This window comes from Bombyx mori, chromosome 27 (assembly GCF_030269925.1).
Source record: "Bombyx mori chromosome 27, ASM3026992v2".
Classification (NCBI taxonomy): Eukaryota; Metazoa; Arthropoda; class Insecta; order Lepidoptera; family Bombycidae; genus Bombyx; species Bombyx mori.
In genome coordinates, this window is record NC_085133.1 from 7,040,028 (window position 1) to 7,063,263 (window position 23,236).

Genomic DNA, 23,236 nt, shown 5'->3' on the forward strand with positions numbered 1-23,236 from the left:
GTCCTCGACTCAATATCTCAAGGTGGATCCAAGCCAGCTTGTTCATCGGATAACAAAAAAATATTTGAAAAAAATATATTTTACAGGGAGCAATGGAAAACACAGATACCACCATATCAACCGGTTTTCATGGACGGATGGACTCCAGATTACCAAGTCGATGACCAACCTTTACGCAGGTGAATATACGAATGAATAGTTTGAAACATTTAGAATCATCACAGTGTAATATGTCGTTAAGAAAATTAGATCAACATAATGCTTTTAATGTTTCATTTTGCTAATAACATTTAATTAAAGATTATTTAATGTGTATTCAATTGAATGTATCATGAGAATGGATCAAATAACTTATACTTAACATTAGGAGTGGGTAATATCGGTTTTGCCGCGTATCGAATCGTATCTATATATCGAGGATCAATATCGGATATTGAATCTATATATTTTCTGAATCTATATATTGATGGATGCTAGTAGATTTTCTCGATTCATGATATTTGAGATTTGAAACGATACGATGATATAGTATTGTAGTAGATATAGATTCAAGTCAACGTTATACGGTTGGTTTTCTGATATCAATTTATAATAATAATATGATTTTAAAGTAATAAAAAGAACATGAAAATAAAAATATCAAAAAAACTTTCCTTCATGCTTTTACCAGGCTTAGGACCGGCTACATTATTTTCAGTTTTTAGTATTTTGTGTCTTAATTTAAAATTACAAAATATACCAAAAGCGTGTAGATTAGGTAGAATATTTCATAATACTAAATACATATATTTTAGGTAACATTCGCGATTTCGTTCGCGCCTAAGGTACCTAACGTGAGTATTGCCTAGATGAAGTCTCGAGAAAATATCGGAGACGTATTTAGAAGTTCATTTGATAATATTTATACATCATACACTACAAAATTAATTCAGAAATTTTATTATTTACTAAGTTTATGTTAAAATAAAAGTTTCTAAACTTTCAAAAGTTTAATACAAACACAACAAATAAACTCAATTATTTGGATTCAACTAAAAATAGAAAAATGTGTACTTTAAAAATCAAACACAAAAAACTTTTAAGTATTTATAAACACTTATCCAAAAATTTTAGTTCAAGGTCAAAGCGCGTGAAATTAAATTCAACGGTGCAAATAGGCTATACTGCATTCTAATTAGGGTCGAAAGTTGAAACTTTTTTCCTAAATTGTATCCTGCTGATACACTAAGAATAATCTACAGACGTATGGACTTAAATATAAGGTTTATAATTGTATGGATAATGCCTGTTTCTGTTTCATTCATCACATGATATCCCTATCGTCCGCTCACTCACTCTGGCCGATTCGATACGAACCAAACGAATATTGCTGATATTCACGAATCGGTACGATACGCCGATGCGCATCACATCGAGCAATATCGTGTATCGGCTGATATCGTTATATAGATTTCGATTCACGAATCGGTACGATATGCCGATGCGCATCACATCGAGCAATATCGTGTATCGGCTGATATCGTTATATAGATTTCGATTCACGAATCGGTACGATATGCCGATGCGCATCACATCGAGCAATATCGTGTATCGGTTGATATCGATATATAGATTTCGTGCGGGGCGATATCGGATTCAACGATATTGCTGCGATATATAGATATTGAATCTATATACGATTTATATCACCCACTCCTACTTAACATTAGTATTTAAACTGATCATGGATGGGTTGGATCATAAAATCGACTATTGCAAAAATCGATTTTGGAAATATCAAAACAATACGCTAGATGGCGCTACTTGCAAACTTGACAGAGCGCTAACTTCATATTTGACGCTTGAAAGGCAAACGTGACTAAGCTACAATAACTGCTTTGTACATAAATGATAGGCAATAACCATATTCGATGCGCAAAAAAAATTATATTTCTAGGTATATTAAAATCATTTCAATCCTACAGCTACTAGCTAGATTCTACTACAGCTGAATTCGTTATAATAAATTTTGTTTTCAGGTATTTCAACTTTAAATTAGTCTACTGTAAAGTTCGCACATTGTCGCTTAGTCACGTTTGCCTTTCAAGCGTCGATATCATTCTTAACATAATATACGACAACAGCAAAAAAAATTATGCGTAGTGTCTTCGAATTGTCGCATGTTTGTGACGTCAGCGAATCATATTGTGTTCGTCCGCTTTGTGAAGGTCATCGCCCAGACGCAGCGAGCTGGGCAGGGGTACAATGGAACGGGGCGTGGAAAGGAGCGAGGGCGGGCAGGTGGCGGGTTTCACGTTCGAACGAGAGGAACCCGAGATATACAACGAGCAATACGCTCCGTTCGCCAGGTAGAATCTTAATTGAAAATCGATTTTCGACGCAAAGCGATTTTCAATTTAATGTTATCGATTCATGATACAAATCGATTTTCGATTGATTGTAATTTATTTATCTCTACTGTGTGTTTAAAAAATGACAATTTGGAAACCTTTGTTAAATCCCTACAACCTTTCACATTGAGTGTTGAATACTTATATGAATTACAATTTACTGTAATGACGAGATGTGTGCTATCATCCTTATATATTTCCTATAATGAAATTTGTCTATAGAAGCAAAACATAAAATTAAATGAGCTATCCATCAGATGGAGTAATCTGTGGCTATACACGTCTCAAGATAAACATTCTGTACTGTAAAACTGAGACTCAGAATTGATGCTCAGGATGGCTGGCGGTATCTACGTTATCGATGCCTATGGGCTCCGTTAAACATTTAACAACCTGTGGGCCGTGAGCTCATCTACCCGTCTAAGGAAAATTAGACAGTGTCATTAGAGATTGGCTTTATTAACAATGAGCATCAGCTTAATCGACATAAAGCTTGAAAATAGATTATTTTGTTATACTAACTACTTTACCATTCTAAGGCAAAGCAAAATTACATCTAATACAATATGCTAGAGATACCGTTACGAAACCTAAGAGGCCAAGGTAATTCCCGCCATTCTCAGTACCCGCCATTAGTATACATCACGTCATTAAGGATCCTCCCGATCCATTAACGGTGCTTTTAGGTACCTCAAGCACTGGTCACGGTGCACGCTGAACCCGTCGCTTGCAACGAAGGGCTCGACTGGTAAATTAACCCATAGACACAGCCCACTGAGTTTCTCGCTGGATCTTCTCAGTGGGTCGCGTTTCCGATCCGGTGGTAGATTCTGCGAAGCACTGCGCTTACTAGGGCCAGTGTTAGCAACACGCCCGGTTTGAGCCCCGTGAGCTCACCTACACGTTAAGACAAAGCTGAAACAGCCTCAAGCTGAAAAAAGGATACAGTTCTGTTACATGAGAAATTTTATTATTAAATTTCAGAAATAACTTGAGACCACCAATCGGCCGCGAAGATTCGGGCTCCGCTGCCTCATCGCCCGACAGAGAGCCCCCGTATCGCCCCGCAGACAGAGATGAAGGTAAACAATAGTCTCGACAGTTCTCCGAATGCAATTTGTCCATAAACAATTAGAAAGGCATCCAATTTCGATTAAACAAAAAACGAAACTATAGACCAGTGGTCGGTTGTCAATCAAAAGAGCCAACGAGAATCCACAATTGAATTTTTGTTTATTATATTTTTGTAGCCTTATGTTTCAAAATTGTTTACGCGTCTCTTGCAAAGCAAGATAATAATAATAACATTCCGTGCCTGAACTAAGGCTCATTGACGTCAGCAATGCCGGGGGCAGAGCCAAGCCGCTGCCTACCATAAAGTACTCTGCACAAGCCTCGTTTGAACAAGGACATGTCATAGCGCTCGGAAAACACCGTGGAGGGGAGTTCATTCCAAAGCCGGATGGTACATGGCAAAAAAAATCTTTGGAAACGCACTGTCAATGAACGCAGCGGTTCCAGATAATATGGATGAACTCTGCTCCGATGGCGGGAGGTGCGATGATAAAAAGGAGATGAGATCTGTGATTAAAGAAGTCTTTGACAATAGAACCATAATAATTGTCAAAGTTTTAATTACAGTTAATTATAGTCGAATTTCGACTATTGGGGAGCGACTACTCTAAAAAATATAAACTCCCTTAGACAGGGTTTTTAAACTTATTTATTATATTATAAACTATTATATTATATTATATATTATAAACTATTAATTTTTTCAGCAGATTTGGGTGAAGCGTGGGCCCGGGGCGTTGCGGCCCGGGGAGGCCGCGTTGTGCGCGTCACCTACCCTCGCACTGCAAATAACGATAAAGAATTAACTGTCGTTAGGGGAGAGTATTTAGAGGTAAGTTCTAATCTTGTTCAGAATTCTAGCAAATTCTCCCAATCTCAAGCATGAGCTAAGTACGTATTTCAGTAGAAAAAAAAGTGGCTTCCTGCGGGTTTATTCAAATACGGCTAGTTTAAATTGATTGTATTTTTTATTTATTGCTCAAGACATTTAATGCCAACCACACGGCGCCATGAAGGATTTGGGAACCGAGCACACGGCGCCGGGCTTGTAATTATGTTTCTTTTTATGCAGCAGTATGTACCGTTTCCACCGTTCGTGTTGATAGCATTATGTGACGCATATGGACATATGCGTAAAGTAGCGATCTTATAAGATCAATATATTGATCAATGCACGCACAACGGCGCCGTGAGTCCGGGCCCTCGATCCTCCACAGCGCAGTGTGTTCGACATTAAATGCGTTAAGTGGGTGGACGAGCTCACAGCCCACCTAATGTGAAGTGGTTACTCCGGTAACCACTTCATATCTGCCTATAAACATCTACAACGTAAATGCCACCACCTACCTACCTTGAGATAATAGTTCTAAGGTCTCAGTTTTTACAGTACAACGACTGCCTCACCCTTCAAACCGAAACGCATTACTGCTTCACAGCAGAAATAGGCAGGGTGGTGATACCTACCCGTGCGGACTCACAAGACGTCCTACCACCAGTAATTAAGCAAATTATAATTTGTATTACAAAATGAAGTCCAGAAATATGTTTGACTTCGAGAAAGGTCTCTTAACTTCCTTTATACTTATTTCCATGGTGTCGTTAGGGGAGAGTATTTAGAGGTAAGTTCTAATCTTGTTCAGAATTCTAGCAAATTCTCCCAATCTCAAGCATGAGCTAAGTACGTATTTCAGTAGAAAAAAAAGTGGCTTCCTGCGGGTTTATTCAAATACGGCTAGTTTAAATTGATTGTATTTTTTATTTATTGCTTAACACATTTAATGCCAACCACACGGCGCCATGAAGGATTTGGGAACCGAGCACACGGCGCCGGGCTTGTAATTATGTTTCTTTTTATGCAGCAGTATGTACCGTTTCCACCGTTCGTGTTGATAGCATTATGTGACGCATATGGACATATGCGTAAAGTAGCGATCTTATAAGATCAATATATTGATCAATGCACGCACAACGGCGCCGTGAGTCCGGGCCCTCGATCCTCCACAGCGCAGTGTGTTCGACATTAAATGCGTTAAGTGGGTGGACGAGCTCACGGCCCACCTAATGTGAAGTCGTGACGGAGCCTATAAACATCTACAACGTAAATGCCACCACCTACCTTGAGATAATAGTTCTAAGGTCTCAGTTTTTACAGTACAACGACTGCCCCACCCTTCAAACCGAAACGCATTACTGCTTCACAGCAGAAATAGGCAGGGTGGTGGTACCTACCCGTGCGGACTCACAAGACGTCCTACCACCAGTAATTAAGCAAATTACAATTTGTATTACAAAATTAAGTCCTGAAATATGTTTGACTTCGAGAAAGGTCTCTTTACTTACTTTATACTTATTTTCATGGTGTTTCAATGTGTCAAAATTTCAAATTCATGACGTAATCTTTCATCCAACATTGTTCTATATCAGGTTCTAGATGATTCGAGAAAGTGGTGGAAGGCACGTAACAGACGCGGCGTGTCAGCGCACGTGCCACACACCATCGTGGCTCCCGCGTTTTCGCCGCCTTCGTCACCACACCTCTACCCTAATCCGATATACACACATTACCAGGTTCGTACTTTTAACATTTACGCACTAATACTACTCCGGCTGGCCCACAGGCAGAAGTTCAATACGCTGGTTGGACCAGTTTTTTTTTTTAATTCATAAATGGTTGGACGAGCTTACAGCCCACCTGGTGTTAAGTGGTTACTGGAGCCCATAGACAACTACAACGTAAACGCGCCCCCACCTTGAGATATAAGTTCTAAAGTCTCAGTATAGTTACAATGGCTGCCCCACCCTTCAAACCGAAACGCATTATTGCTAAACGACAGAAATAGGCAGGGCGGTGGTACTCAGCCGTGCTGACTCACAAGAGGTCCTACCACCAGTAATATTGTTGATTTGATTTTTATTTTTTCATAATTCTTATAAATTGTTATAGAAGAATTACCTGTATTGCATTAGAAAGTTCTTCTCTGAAATTTCTGGCAGCCATCCTGTCCCTGATTAATATTTATAACATGATTACTCTTTTTGTTTTTAATCCGTGATGTTTAAACAATCTCATATTGTTTAAAGAAGTCAGCTTAGACCGTTGACATAACAACGGAAATCCCACAACCCATCACGAGACGTGAGGTCGAAGATCCAATTGTATTGCACAAATGCTGCCTCACCGTTAAAACAGAGTTAAAACCGCGTCAGCTTCGCAGCAGAAATAGTCCAGATGGCGATACTAATTTTTTTTTCCTACCTAACCTGATAGCCTTGAGAGGATATTTCAGCGTAACCATAACTATGGTGATACATAACCGTGCTGTTATAAAATACGCTTCACATACTGCAAATGTCGGTTGGCAGCACTGGTAGGCTGGTATTAGCCTCATAGAATGCTGCTGCTTAGTCTGCCATCGAATCTAGCATCTTACAACAGGAAAGATATATTTCGAAAGCATAGAATTCAGAATGTTCTCAGAAAGAGATTTATTATTAAGCTGTTTCGTCAATTAGAGTACTTTTTAACGGGATCCGGATCCGAGTCCCAGTCGGATTCAATAACACAGGAGAAACTTCAAGATTCGGGCCGTTGAATGTGAAACGCTTCGAATACCCAGTTCTGAGATTCGATTTCGATTGAGATTTTGTTATCCGAGTTCTCGTTGTCGGCAGGATGGCGGGGGGAGAGCTTCGGGCGGCAGCAGTCCCACTGCGGCACCGGGTAGGGAGGGGGTCCGCGGGGGAGGCGGAGGGGGAGGGGGAGGTCCCGGCGCCGCGGACTGGGTCCGCCGGGAACGACTCGGCAAAAAGGGCGAGTTCCGATACTTTTAACTCCGTCAACCATCGACAACCGATAATAGAAACGACTAGCCGTACTCGCCCGTTTCGCTGGGCATCTAAAATTGACATTATTATTCCAAGTGCAACACTCATAAATCCATTAAGTCCATTTCCATTAAGTACATGTATTTTCTAATACCAAGTTTCAAGTCAATCGGATGCATGGTTCAGTAGTTACAACGTCCGTAAAAACCACTGTAGATTTATATATTAGTATAGATAAAGATGATGTCATCTATGTACATGAAATCAGTGTTTTACCGCGCGGTGTTTTTTGAATAGGTTTTACTACAGCAGAAGCGATTCAAAAGTTACTAAATCACGATAGGTTATTTAACAACATTTTTTTTTTACGAACAAACTTTGTAAGATAATTAAGAGATCCCATTTTTACGATTAAAGTTCTTATTAAAGCTCTGTTGCACTATGTTCAATAGCTAAATTTTTCAATAATGTTTTGTTATAAATACAAAACATCTACATTAACATTGTCCGTTCGTATTAAAGTTATTTAATATAGAACTTCGAGTGCTCAATTTTAAAATCTATTTTGATTTGCATTTCTAAGAGATTATTAACGGTTAAGAGATGGCAACACCGATGCTAATATACGTACTCCCTTTAAAAAAAGATCCGTTGCTTAGGATTAAACTCACGTTCGATTTTTTCTTTCACGTATTAAATATTCATACATTCATACAACTGAAAATAATTACACCGAAGATAATTACAAAGTGTATATACCACTTTATTTATTTGGACGTTTTTTTTAGCTATTTTTTTTTAACTCATTAACCGCGGTAAGCGTTTAGTATGAAAAATTTCAAAGTAAAGCAGAGAGTAAATATACCTGTTATTTATTTTGTTCCCTCCCACCTCGTCAATCTAAAACCGCCACACTGCACTGTACGTGCCGTATTAAATTCTTAATAAAATATTAGTCATATTTTTTTCTATAATTTTACACTAAGTAAATATTTATTGTATGCTGGTATATCTATAATATATATTTTTTATATTTTAAAGTACTATATCAATTGTAACTTGTATCGAGTAGTATATTTTTGTTTTTTTTTTTCACTTTCCGTTTTAAAAATATTAGACTATTTCGTCTTGTGCTCCTGTCGATTGCGCATTGAAATAAATTACTAAATTTAAAATTTATAATTACTGTGTAACTAATAAAGTTTGATTTTGAGTTATTCTACTTATATTTACCAGCTTGATTTCTACCTCAGCACTTCTGTCACAAAAATATACCTTGTCGTTATCGAAATAGAATGTATTTTCTTTTTTTTTTATATTGTTCATCAAATTTAATTACCATTTGTAAACGAACAATAAGGAGAATGACCTTTTTGCTAGTTGCACATTGAGACCAACTTCATGTACAAACTTCATGATAAAAAAACTAAAATATATTTTTTTAAGATGGATGGCGTTAATATCGGAACAAGCCCTTAAATATAGTTTTCCGTTCTTGCTTAAATGTTACATGTTGCTGTTTGTGTGAAACTGTTTGTAATGCTTTAAATGTTGTGTTTTTTCTGGTTTTTTTTTCATTTTCTTTCCATTATAACGATTGTTTCATATTGTTGCATTTAGATTTGTTTTTTTTCATGGAATCATTCGTGCTTAAAATTCGTAAGACTTTCCAAGCAGAGATCATTGTATACTTGGAGAGTTCTAATGCGCGAATACCAAACAGCGTCTAAGGTTTCGTGCGCAATGATTGTTGTAGTGTGCGGGCGGCCAAATGTATTTTCAAGTTGCAATGTTCATGTTAGAGTATCATTGGATTGTGTACTAAATATTTGAGTCGTTACCAACCTAATTTAAAATAAAAACACTCAAACTGCGATTCTCACACAATAGAGTGCCCTCTGCTCATTATAGACCTGATATAAAGGCTGATAAAAAAAATTAAAAACCTAAAAACATTGCCTTGGTTCGCGGTAATGTTACATTCATTTCTTTCATTCGAGTCCCTTTTCTTAATTCAAACAAAGTCTGAATTTTTTGCTATGTTTATAATACGTTTAGAATCGATACTTTAGTTTTCTTTTGACTTAATATTTTATCTGTTATATTGTAAAGAGTCTATTTAACTCATTGAAAAAAAAAAAGTTTACACAAATCAAAAGTAGTTTTATGTGAAAATAAAATATGGCCATGTTTTTGTATTGAAGAAGATTGTAATATCGAAATATGAAACGGGGTGTACGAACCGAAATATATCTTTATAATTTAATTGCTTTCGGCTCGTTCACTTCGCCATATTATATTTTAATCATGTTTGTATTTACTATTTATACATTAAATTCTTTAAAAAAATTTTTATATTGTGTATTTCTAAAAAGAGTTCCATCCTTAGTTAGAGAATATTTCTTGAAATTCACGAAACTCGCAAACGGAACAAGCTATTCATGAAAGGCTTTATTCAAAAACAAGCGAAAGTAAAATAAGTTTTTAATAAAAAAAATAAAAAAATTTCATTTTAATTTTAATAAACTTTTTTTTAATGATCAATTACTACACAACACACATTCGTTTCCTTAATCAAATCGCTTTGGATGTCCCTCCGGCCTGCTGTGCCGTCCTCAGCATGTCCGTTGCGACGACTTATAACTTGAGCAACATGGTGGCGCCTTTTATACCAAACGAATCATAGATATCCACAATCAGTCATTACAATCAAAATTTTCGGACAGTTCAAACAACCGGCCTTATCTAAAAAGGCTGATAAAAAAAAGTTTCATATTTACGTGTTATTATTAATTTAATACCTAATTTGTGTGTTCGTGTGTGCTGTGTGCAAAAACGCTTTGCTTCGGAACTGTGTTGTTGCGCGGTAAGTTTGTGTTTGTTTTAGCTTCGTTTTAATGTCTGATTAATCAATTAATCATTTTGGGGAGATACCTTCATGCTACCTACAAGATTGGTTTAACAGAATTCGCTTATTTGATAGACACGATAGGCTTTCACCACAGCCGTAACCTTATCCAAAATAAGTAGTGAAACAGAAAATCCTCTAAGTCAAAACAAAATCGTGACATAAACCGATGGTAGTGGTAACACGACATATTATATTTTGAGTTTGCACTGAATTATTTCTGCATTAAAAAATGCGTTTGTATTTGAAGAGTATATTCAGATTTTAACCATTATCACGAGACGCTATTCACATTATGGTCAACGAACTTTAGTTGGTTATATAGAGAAAAAAAACTAGATCCCTTTGCTTAACCTTAAAAAAGCCTTTGTAATGTTTATATTTCCATACATCCTCCTCCTCTACAACCTTATATACAATATAAGGAGGAAAGAGGAATACAACCTCTTTTTAGGTAACGTAATATTTAACTTTAATGGTATTAAGTGGCGTACTGAAAAATACATTAGTATACCTATATATTTTGCATCTGGAATTTCTATATATTCATCCTTACGGATCCACCTGTTCTACTAGCACTTTTATTAGACTTCTGCAGAACTAGGATCAGGCATAGAAGTCCAGGTAACCGTACGCGTCCGACTCAACTCGAAGAGTTCAACGTGTAACATATGCCCATAGCATCAGCCCGCTGAGTTTTTCGCCTAATATTCACTAGTAGATGGATTCGCGAAGCCTTTGAGCTGTGAAATCTTCTTCGGAGGCGTGAATTCTATAGGTATAAGTTTCAGTAAAGGTCTTGCGAAAGACCGAAATGGAATAAAATAACATCAATAGGTTTTGGAAGTGTCGTGGAAGAAACCTATATCTAGCAACGTTATATTGATAAAAATGCAGTTTCTTGCGAGCTATCGAAAACAAACCATAATATTTTTAATGATAGTATCTCCCCTATCGGGTCACGAGCTTTTTAAAATAATGCTACATGAGTAATAAGCAAGTAACTACGGTATCAAGAAAGTCTTCACACGTAACGAATGATTCACAGAGAAACCAGCGCCAAAGATTGAGGCGGCTGCTCCACCGCCCCCGCCGCCGCCTCCTCCACCCCCGGAGCCGCCGTCACCGCCACCCATCAAATCTGATACTTTGAAATGTAAGCATGCACCTGTTAGTTACAAAAACTTATTTTTTCTCCTACCGACGCCGAATGTTCGGTTTTCGTCCCCTGTACAGGAAAGAAAGTCTAACTTTTTCACCCTGGGTACTGACAAGTGCGCATGCGCGTTAGTGTCTACGTCTGCTCTCACACACCTAAAATTCTCCGCCATTGTTATGCTCGGGTAATTTGCAATATTGTGTTTAATGTAAAAGTGAAATAAACAAAAGGCAATAAATTTTAATAGTGAAGTATTAAACAAAGATGAGTTCATCAGACATTCTTATTCAATTATTAGTAGTTTATTTAAAAATTAAAAAACAGTTAAATTGTTTTTTTTTATGTTTTTCACATACGAACCGTACCATAATCTTTACACCACTGGAATGAAATTTAAGAAAATATCCGAATAATGGACAAAACGAATTGACTATTAAAACTTTAACAGTCAGTCAGTTATGTTCAACTACCCACCAATGTAATCATGGGATTTTACATTACTAAAACCTCCGCTTTTTTCTCTGCTTACTCGCCGGTAGCCTAATGGGATAGGTAGACTTAGACAACGAACTTTATATTACAGCCACCAAATCGATAATGAGTACTGGCGGCAGTCTCCACGATGAACTGAAGCTAGTACTGCCCCAGATACAGCAAAGAAGAAACAAACTCGACATCAAGAAGACTCCAGATATATTCATTGATCAGGTAAGAAATTTCTCAACTATAATGCAAGCTATTACATCCCCAATTAATAATACCTTCACTGAATTAAACATTTCGGTATCTTACAACAAAATAATTTTAATCATCTGATAATCCGGCTATGGAATGAGCTCCCCTCCACGGTGTTTCCCGAACGCATTGACATGTCCTTCTTCAAACGAGACTTGTGGAGAGTATTAAGTGATAGGCAGCGGCTTGGCTCTGCCCCTGACATTGCTGAAGTCCATGGGTGACGTAACCACTCACCATCAGGTGGGCCGCGTGCTCGTCTGCCTACAAGCGCAATAAAAAAAAAAACTATTTCAGAAATCGAATCCGGACGAGGTTGTGGAATGGCTCGAAGCAAAGGGTTTCAGCAATGCCGCCCAACGCCAGCTGAGGATGTCGGGACACCAGCTATTCGCGCTGTCCAGATCTCAGCTGGAGAGGGCACTGGGCCAGGATGAGGGGAAACGACTGTACAGCCAAATTTTGGTCCAGAGGAACGTGTCTGGGGTGAGTGGAGTCCACGGTGAGGCTGTCATAGCTTTAGATATTAAGCCTCTGACGATTTGCACTGCATCATCTCACATCCATTTGCCTTAACCAGATAATCTCGCGTCAGAGTTTGGAGGATGAGATCCAAAAACATAAAATAGCATAATGATAAAATCTTGAAACTCTTTAAATCTAAATATGTTAATACGTGAACGTGAACTTTGTACCCCTTTTTACGAAGATTGCGCGGAAGGAGGATTATGAAATTTCCCACACTTATAGAGAATATAGAGGAGTGCAACATGCTAATTTTTTTTTTTAATTTTAAACAAAAAATACATTAAATCAATAAATAAAACATTACACACACTACCATGTATTTGACCCACACATGCATTTTACTCTTTTGTTTATTGTTAAAGTATTTTTTTAAGGGATTTTATGACCTGGTAACTAAGAACTTTAGGTCTAGCGTTATTTTAATTTTAATAAAAACTTCTTTACATGAAAAATGATATTATATGAAATGAAATGAGGCTGATTAATATGAAACATGGCATGAAATGAAATGAAATGAAAACGAAATTAAATTAAATGAGATGAAATGAAATGAGTTGAGATGAGATGTGATGATATTGGATGAAATATAATATCAGTAAAATGGTGGTCATTTACTGAGATTTTTTCAGTGGACTTTTTGGAGTATCCCCAGTAGCTACGTTCAGCGGCTTTGTTTCATTTTCCCACATTTGTGCACTTTCACAGATACTAATCAGTTAATAAACCAGCGTTATTACATATTTAAACCTGAAGAAACACTAAATAGACAAAATAAAACAAATCATACAACTTCATTCCTCGCGTTCCCGCCAAAAAGTCTTGTTAAAGTCTGTGGTCTAATTGAGAATTTATTAATATTGTTTGTCTTTATATTATTAGTCTATAGCGTAACCTTGGCGAAACCTTTAATTGTAGAAGTATAGTTTTTGATAATAAACCATAGTAATTTTCTAATTTATAATTTAAATTAATTATGGTCGAATTTTGACCACTAGTCCAATAGTTATGATAATGTTACAATTTGGATCGTTCTAATTATATTTCCTAAATTTGTTAATTTATGTTCATGCACCATAGAATTGAATTTCCAATTATTTTTTTAGACAGTATTCATATACCTACTTGTATGAAATATAATATGTTTGATAATGATGATAATGATGTATTTGTTCCAGTACAAGACGACCTCGGCATCAGAGCTTCAGAGCATCCTGAGGAAAGTACGAGAGAAAGTCGAAGTCTCATGATGGAGTACCTCCCAGGAATCGACGAAGATGCATCCTATTGTTAATGTTTAATTTTAAAACGTAGATTACATTAAGAGTGCCTATCCAACGGAGTGGAGCTAGCCAGTGTAGCGGAGAAACACCCTTAATTTGACATTTAAGAGATGAAAATGTTTGACTGAAATTGTTTTTTTCAGTACATTCTGCGATTATACATATATGACTATAATTACTTTAAGCTGAATGTCATTAAAATTAGTAGTAAATATTACTACTGCATTTTATTTTTACTATTATTACTAGTATAGGTAGTATATTTATTAGTATTAACAATAGTATGTAATTTTCTCACAATTGTTATAGTACGTTAAACATAGCACGATATTGGGGACAGTTGTCATAAATTCCGTTTGAAAAACTATATTCTAGGACGTACGAAAAGAAATAAAATTAGTTTTATTCACCTAAGCCTATTCTTCAACAACTGTCCCGCAATCAAGCTACATTTAAAACACTATTTATTTATAATGTTACGATGACTCTTTGCTCTTCTACCAGACTAAGAATAATCGAAATATAAACGATACTACAAGAGATCGTTCAATTAAAATTAAAACTAACATTATTTTTATACTTTTATTATTTGTTTAAGTAATTTATATTATCTAAATAATATATATTGTGTTTAATAACATTAAAGTGGAAGTAAAAGTGACAAGATGTAACAACAACACTCAATTTCAAACAACTTTTGATATTTGTTGTATTCGTCCATAAACTATAAGTACTAATAAATTATTACGTTTTAATGTCTATTTTACTTGAGCAAAACTTATTTTACTTACTTGAGTTACTCGAGTGAGACTTTAAATTAATTTCTACGTGTTTCTTTTATTATTCCAATATGAACTGTATTCGATTACTTAGCGCAATTCAATAACCATTACTTTAAAAAAAAAGTTTAGAAAATATTAACAAATTTTATAAATACCTTGAAATATATTTTAAATATTCACTGCAGTTATTTTTTAGTAATTAATTGAAAATGTTATCGCTTTTTAAGGCGTTGACATCAACAGTGGCAGAAAGAAGGTGGAGCCGATGCCTAAAAAAAAATTTTCCTGTGACATGAACCTCTTTCATCCATTTATCAACGTCACCCCTTCACAAATGTTCATTATTTATTAAAATAAACATTTTTTACTTGTTTCTGCGACCTGAGTATCATATTATACACCGCATTGATAAATGAACCTTAAAAATGCTCAAGTCATGACTACTTACCTTCTTTGAGTTGAAATTATAAAAGGTCATAAAAATTTGAATAGTACACAGAGTAGGAATATAAAGATATAGGCTAAGCTATTTGTTTAAATAAAACATATAATGACGTTATTTAAGTACAAACAAAGGTTTAACGTATTTGATTTAATAAATAAATGGTAATTAATCTTGCGTTTGTTTGGAAAACTCACAGGGCTCAGTCTGAGAGAACTTAATAACACTAGCCCTAGCAAGAGGACGACCGCCCGTCCGGCGTCCCGAGGGGGAGGGTGATGGGAGAGATGTGCTCCGCACTAAACGCTTCACTTTCCCTTCACACTCCCCCCTTTGTCTTTTCATGACTTCTGTGTCATGCGAGGTTTGGACGTGGGTTATTGAGTGACAGGAGGTTTAGTCAGTTCGACTCCGGCATGCCCCGCCCTCCGTCCTCAGTGGAGGGCGGAAGTCCGGAGTTTTCCTACTGACAAAAAAAAGACCTAGCAAGAGAAGTGCTTTGCTGAATCTACCATCGGATCGTAATCGCGACACACTGAAAAAAATCTGACAAGAAACTCGATAGATTGTGTCTATGGGTAGGTTGCACGTTGAGCTCTGACCTGTGGGATCGGACCTGACCCGATAAGACATGATTTGGTGGTAGCGATTGCGGGTTGCCCCATGGTCAGGGTCGGGTATGTTTAGAGGAGGCTACGATAATAGAATTATCGCGTCGCGCCGCTTATTCAAAGAAGCGTTCTGACGCTATCTTCAGCAGTACTACGTAGTGCCTTGATTTCGGGGTTGTCGTGAAAATCTACATTACTCTTCACATACCAAGACTCGCTTTAGGTGAGTGGGATAAAATCTCTACGACGGAGGAAATCCTAGATCCCGAATTCAAGTTCATAAATTTTAATTCCATTCTTCATTAAACTTGAACACATGACAGGATTAATTAGGAAAACTGATACCAGGGACAGAATTTGAATCTTGGTGTATCGCATCATTCAATTTCTAACCTATCTACCTTTTTACTCTTCTATCTTCTCGAATTTCTCAAATCCTATTTTCCTACCATTGATTAAATTAATAATGGAAAACACAAGGCACATGATCTAATCGCTAATCATAACGGTTTTTTATTCATAGATGGGTGGACGAGCTCACTGCCCACCTGGTGTTAAGTGGTTACTGCAGCCAATAGACATCTACAACGTAAATGTCGCCACCCACCTTGAGATATAAGTTCTTAGGTCTCAGTATAGCTACAACGGCTGCCCCACCCTTCAAACCGAAACGCATTACTGCTTCACGGCAAAAGTAAGCAGGGTGGTGATACCTATTCGTGCGGACTCACAAGAGCTCCTACCACATAATCATAACGTTGCCACCAAAAACTTTTAATGAATCGCATCACTCGTTTTCTTATCTATTAAGCTATAGAAGCTTCTGAAGTTTCTTTTGCACTATGATCGTTTTAATTTGCCGAAAAAACAATAAAAATTTTAAGCTAAAATCCAGCCGCTAATCATATAGCAGTCAATCAGTGATGAATCGGCTTTTTCTACCCTCAATATAACAAAAAAATACCAAACTGAAATATAAATTGAATTTGTTGCAAAGTTAAGGATGAACGAAAAGAAAAACAAAACATGAAAAATATACAATATCCTGTATTTCATTATCATTAACATTTCAAACTTTATAGATAACCTTAAAATTAAAACAAACACGTTTGGGTTTTTACAAATTTAATGCAGACTCCCTAACAATATAGGTTTTAGAATAAACAAATTCGTTTTTAACTAACTGCTGTGTAATAAATGCAAATACATCCCACAGATATCCACTGATATTCCCGTTGGATCTTCTCAGTGGATCCCGACTCCGAACCGGTGGCAGATTCGGCGAAGCATTAGTCTTGCTAGAGCCAGAGCCAGCAAATCCTCATAGCATATGTTGAGCTGGTGAGCTCGCCTACCAGTCCATAAGTATCTAAATAGCCCCATAGACTACTAGCGACGAGGTAAAAGAAAAAAATTAATTTGCCTTTATTGGTCAAGTTCAAGGAAAACCTGTCACACTGGTATCGACTATAATAAAATAAATCTAAAAATATTCCGCTTAAAATATCACATGTACAAAGTATTCCTAAGCATTACGCATCTCAGTCAACAAAATTCTCAATTTATCAATCAATATCTACGGTTCTAGTCAATAGGGACGTCGACTATTTATTTTTTAAATTAAATAAGCTACGTCTTCCCAAATTTAAATTTGAGGATATAATAATTCCGTTCGGAAATAAATTAGAAGCTTTTTGAATCTAGGTTTAGGATAATTATTCTCAAACGACTAAGCATACCTATAATGAACATTGACGTCACGCTAGAAGAGTGACTGAGTGCGAGAGAGATAGAATGATGCTCTGAGCTCTCACTAATGAACGATAATTACTTATAAAAACTACTATTATTTCAAAAATAAATATTTTTTATCATATATTTCTTCACGATTATGAGTATGGCACGATATGTTTGATTTACATTTATATTACATTAATAATATAATTTTTTTTAGAATTCAATAATATCTTAATATTTAATAATATGTTTCTACTAAAACATCTTGTTGTGTTCAGAGACAACATAAACATTTCTTTTATTCGAAAATGTAATCATCAAAACATTTTCTTATTTCATTAGATAAGTGGTTCACGGACCTCATTTTGTTAAGTGGTGACTGGAGTCCATGAACACAATTGCAGTTTCTAAAAAAATTATTTAAACAAAAAACATAACCTAAAAATAGTCGTACACCTAAAACAATTAATATTTATTACAATGTGAAACATAAATTTTTTTTTGTTTGGTTCTGGAAAAAATCGCCGGATCTCAACCATAGTTTTGCTAGAGCTGAACATGAGCTTTGAGGAATAGAGTCCTCGACGAAGCTTTGTCTCGAACACGATTATACTTATGGCCACAATATACTCAATACTTAAGTAATATTCATTATGTTACTTAATTTAAAACTTTGTTGTACATAAATCGCTATCCCACCGTTTTTATGACAACTTAAATGTCTTTAACATTATTATTACATATAATAAACTTACAGCAATCTACAGCAGTATAGAACGAACTTGTCCTGAGAGTCATAGACACATAGATGCCCACACAAAATCTACACACGTCTTTACGGATCCCTTAGATCCAATAACCTTTGCCTTAGAAGCCTTCAGCTCTAACACTAGGAGCAGGATTAGGGACCCCGGTAACCGTACTCGTCGAACTCGACAAGGAGTTCGACGTGTAACCTAACCCATGCATCAGCCCGCTGAGTTTCTAGCCGGATCTGCACAGCGGGTCGCGATTCCGATCCGGTAGTAGATTCATTCGCGAAGCAGCTGCTCTTGAGTTGTTAGGTCTCCTTCGGAGGCGCTCGGGTAGCTGTTAGCAAATCCTACCCCTCCTGGCTGAGCCTTTGCTCGCCCACCTGTCCTGGTGAAACTGGAAAGGCCTCCGGGCCACCAGTAATCCTTCAATAATAAAAAAATAAATCTACTTATTCTAATAATGTATAACGTAAAATCCTTTATTTTATTATTATATGAAATTCTCGTTGAAATCATTTTAAACATGATTGAATTCAATATCATATTGACAATCACATTACAGAGCCGCTTAAAATGTTACTATACATCTTATAATTATCGAGCTACTCATAGTCCCATAACTAAGAAATAGTTTAATACATTACAATCACGTACCTACCTATATTAATACGAATTATTCGATAATTCACTAAAGCATTGCAGAGCCGTGTAAATAAAATTATACGTACAATCAAAAAATTTAAATTTAAAATCGATTATACTAGGACTTATATTTTAATCTTAGAACAATCGTGGTTCCCGCCCAGCTATGATTAATTTTCACTGTCATCTAAGATGCAATATATCGCAGAAAATACCACATTAAAGAAACTATTGGGTCGGACCGCAGTACTAAATATTCAGTTCAGGATTTAGGAATTAAACTGGGAAACTATATAATAGAGACTGAAATCATTTTTTTTTTATAATTTTAGATGTGTAGGGACACAGGTTGTTTTGTAAACAAATGCGGCTGCGCCCGCAAGCTCCGTTGCTTTTTAATACGCTTTTATTAGCTTCTTCTTAAAAAAAGCGTGTGGTGCATGGTATCAGTAGTTATAAATATTTTATGAACAGAGATGAGTAGAAGGGTTATTTTGATAATATCCTGAAAAGCACCCCACGCTTTTTTTTACAATAAAATCATTTTTTCTTACACTATTTTTAACTCAAATTTATTAAAATGTATTATCTATTTTTTAGTTCGATTTTCTATAAAAGCGTATTTTTTTAGTTTTTTTAAACTATTATTTATAATTTTTTTTAAATTGGGTCGCAAATAAACGCTAGGAGTAACCAGTTGTGTTATATAATTATTATAATTATCTCACTTCCTATAACGCCCTGAATCATTAATCACCGCTCAATAGAACCGCCAAAGATTTATATCGACTTAAGGGACGGAGTATGCGTTTAATTTTTAGAATGGATTAATTTTTTTACTTAAACAGAAACCGATTGACACTTAAATTTTTAAACTATCGCAATTTACATCACGCGGCTTTTAAATTTCATGCCGAAACGCACCTTTGTCCCGTGTTCAATTATCTTGTTCTAAAGCTTAAAATAATGTAAAAAATTCGGGTTCTAGTGAAGCCATCCATAGCGACGTTTATGTCGATAATTTTCGCGGGAAACAGAATGTGTAGAGCGTGGACTGTAATTTGTACTGGTCGCTTCAATAATTCGATATATTCAGAGAGAAGGTTATTTTTATTTTATTTTAATGTAGTTACAACAAGTGCACGTACGACCTGAATTTCTGATTGACTTACAATGCCTGTATTGTCAAAATTATTATTCTATTTCAAAATTAGAAAAATAGTTATACAAACTTCATGTTTAGAATTGCTCTAAACACAGAATGTTTCAATGCATTAAAGCAACCTAAAATAAACATAAAATGTAGTTAAATACAGATCAACTTCTGTCGATTTGCATTTAGTGTTTGTCAATCAGAAACCTTAAATTAGTTACAATAGGTTCTAATCTAAATCACAAAGTAAAACATACACGCTTTCGCTAACCGATAATCACATTTTAATTATGTATTATTTCCCATGTTCAATTATCTTGTTCTATACCTTAAAATAATGTAAAAAATTCGGATTCTAGTGAAGCTATTGGTAGCGACATTTATCTCGATAATTTTCGCGGGAAACAGAATGTTTCAATGCATTAAAGCAACCTAAAATAAAGATAAAATGTAGTTAAATACAGATCAACTTCTGTCGATTTGCATTTAGTGTTTATTAATCAGAAATCTTAAATTAGTTACAATAGGTTCTAATCTAAATCACAAAGTAAACATACACGCTTTCGCTAACCGATAATCACATTTTAATTATGTATTATTTCACAATATCATAACGGTAATAATCGATCAATCGTTTTTCTCATTAGCGATAAACTTGATAAAGTTACAACATACGTTAATCACATAATTACGTATTAAAACACACGCATAAACTTTTTCAAAAAGATCCATATCACTAGACAACTAAAGTGCGAATATGAAAATGAATGCGTAAATTAAAAGTTGCGACATTCTTTCAATGAAACATGTAACACATTAAGCTGCTTTCAGACTACGTTATACCATAGTTCCTTATAGTATAGCAGCCTATACTTAGCCAACAATTTATATAGTACAGTACAGTGTGAACGTGTCCATAACAATGTATGGTGTGGGATATTGTTGTGCTATGAGCTATATACTATATGCTATTATATTATAGCGTAGTCTGGACGCGGCTTTAGGCGCTCTAAGCAATAATTATAACCGTAAAACTAATTCAAGAGGAAGCGACGTCCGGCTTGACAAGATCATGAACTAAATATAACGTAAATGAATTAAAATTCGTCGATTATAACCTCGCCACGCCTCTTGTAGCCATACGAGCTGCGATAGCCGCTGTCAAGGCCGAGCCCTTGCCGCTACCGTCCTCAGCAATCATCAGTGAAAACTGAAAACAAAAAAATGTATGCTAATTATGTGGTGCCTAGAATAGGACCCGTCATATCTTTGCGTAAGTATCGTAATAGGCGACTAAAGTATTCGCCGGAAAGTAGGCAGTAAGCCTTCACCAAGCATTGTACAAGTGGCGGTATTAACGTGATACTCAGCCATGATTTATGCAAGTTTAGTGTTCGGTAACGCGGTAACGCGGGTCTTTTTTTTCCTAGCCTTGAGATAGCCTGAGAGCCTGATAGCCTTGAGAGGCTATTTTAGCGTAACTTTAATTAGTAGGTGAGCTCACGGGGCTCAAACCGGAGTGATGCTAACAGTGACTCTAGCAAGAGCAGTGCTTCGCAGAATCTACCACCGGATCGGAAATGCGACCCATTGAGAAGATCCGGCGAGGAACTCAATGGGCAACGCGGGTCGCATTCACATAAACACGCTTTTTATTTTTTTCGGAAATCGCCGGACTTCCGCCCTTCACTGGGGATGGAGGGTGGGGCATGACGGAGTCGAACCGACTAAAACCTCCTGTCGCTCAACAACCAGCATCCAAACCTCGCATGAGACAGAGCTCATGAAAAGGAATGAAAAGGGGAAAGTGAAGCGTTTACATAAACACCCTAGAGATGATTCAATTTCGTTTTTGCAGGAGAGATGTTAATACACTGTGGTATATGACGATTGTAGATCTTCACGACAATCGCGACATTGAGCCATTAGCTATGTACCTGAATAGAGCGTCAGAACGCTTCTTGGAAATACGGCGCAATGCATTAACCCTTTTATCATGACCGCAAAGCCACCGTCGCCCTAAGGACGTCCTGTAATCCTTCCAAACCTAATCTCAGTGTTTCTAAGCACTCCAAGCACCGATCACCGTTCTCGTCGAATTCGTCGGATGCGACGAATAATTCGATATACAACCTAACCCACCCCAACTTAACACACGACCCACCGAATTCCTCGGCGGATCTTCTCAGTGGGTCACAATTCGATCCGGTAGCAAATTCAGCGAAGTATTTTATTTTAATTTTACTTTATTGCTCTTGTTAGACCTAGTATTACCAAGTTTTCTGGTTGTTGGAATAGCCCTATAAGTAGAGGAAAAAAAGATTGTGTTATCTATGAGCTCCGGTAGCCATATAGGCGCATGTGATCAAACAGTTTATGCAAAAAGAGTCCATATTGTTAGGCCGGTAAGAGTAACGCCATCTATCGCCGAATAGTCGAAAAAATACCGAAGGACCTAGAAGCCCCTAGTACGCTCGAGGAATAGAACGCCATCTATTGACAGATAGCGGAAACTGCGACTAGAGATGTGTAGAATATTCTCGATGATTCTAGGGATGCGGTATAAAAGCGGTAGGTAGGAAAAGCGGTAGGTAGGTAGTAGGGATGGCGCGCAGTCAGTCAGTAATTGGAACTACTCGAAGCGAAATAGCGAAAGGATCACCTGAAGCGAAGCAGAATAAGCGAACTGAGAGTTTTAAGGAGTTAGTTGAGTGTTTTAAAGTGCTTGTGAAGTGTTCTAAGTGTTGAATACAGTTTTAAGTTGTACTTTGGTCAAATTTTATTTATCCCGAACCCTCAGCGCGTAACAATATTTTAAGGAAATATTACGTATATACTCACTTGATGAGCTGGCGCTAGCAGTGCTATATATTTATTCATGAGTTTTGCGATACGAGGGTGATGTTTGAACACGGACCCGTCAACTGCCACCGCCACGTACGGCCTGTCCATACGTTTGAGTAAAGTCGAGATACCTGGATGAAATAAAACGAAGAATTGTCACACAAGTAGCGCAATAGTTGGGCGACTTTTTCTATATCTCTTTCTCTTAACTCCATTATTATTCTATTATTTTTTTGCCCTGTTTGCTTATGTATAAATGAGACTGCCCATTGCACTTCTTTTTTTATGTTTGAAAGATAACTGTTGGCCCGGAGGCCTTTCCAGTTTTAACAGGGCAGGTGGACGAGCAAGGGCTCAGCCAGGAGTGGAGG

General features: G+C 36.5%; 2 protein-coding genes across 21 annotated transcripts in view; one reads left to right on the forward strand and one right to left on the reverse strand.

The window, feature by feature from the left end:
• The window catches only part of LOC101735591 (epidermal growth factor receptor kinase substrate 8), a 63,436-nt gene extending 48,782 nt beyond the window's left edge, over window positions 1-14,654 (forward strand). For 3 of the 20 annotated variants that reach the window (XM_062676556.1, XM_062676558.1, XM_062676574.1), the window contains 10 exons: window positions 87-179; window positions 2,208-2,348; window positions 3,375-3,472; window positions 4,172-4,296; window positions 5,889-6,032; window positions 7,137-7,185; window positions 11,246-11,353; window positions 11,940-12,064; window positions 12,389-12,593; window positions 13,795-14,654. In XM_062676556.1, coding sequence (XP_062532540.1) covers window positions 87-179; window positions 2,208-2,348; window positions 3,375-3,472; window positions 4,172-4,296; window positions 5,889-6,032; window positions 7,137-7,185; window positions 11,246-11,353; window positions 11,940-12,064; window positions 12,389-12,593; window positions 13,795-13,910 — 1,204 coding nt within the window. In that variant the 3' untranslated portion in view covers window positions 13,911-14,654. The remainder of the gene's footprint in view (window positions 1-86; window positions 180-2,207; window positions 2,349-3,374; window positions 3,473-4,171; window positions 4,297-5,888; window positions 6,033-7,136; window positions 7,186-11,245; window positions 11,354-11,939; window positions 12,065-12,388; window positions 12,594-13,794) is intronic. The other 17 variants (XM_062676561.1, XM_062676562.1, XM_062676576.1 and 14 more) reach the window with 7 other exon arrangements.
• Window positions 14,655-16,763: 2,109 nt separating this feature from the next.
• The window catches only part of LOC101744254 (hexokinase HKDC1), a 40,083-nt gene continuing 33,610 nt past the window's right edge, over window positions 16,764-23,236 (reverse strand). The window contains exons 10-11 of the mRNA XM_062676589.1: window positions 22,863-22,996; window positions 16,764-21,231 (exon numbers count right to left, since the gene is read on the reverse strand). Of these exons, the coding sequence (XP_062532573.1) occupies window positions 21,133-21,231; window positions 22,863-22,996 (233 nt within the window). The 3' untranslated portion in view covers window positions 16,764-21,132. The remainder of the gene's footprint in view (window positions 21,232-22,862; window positions 22,997-23,236) is intronic.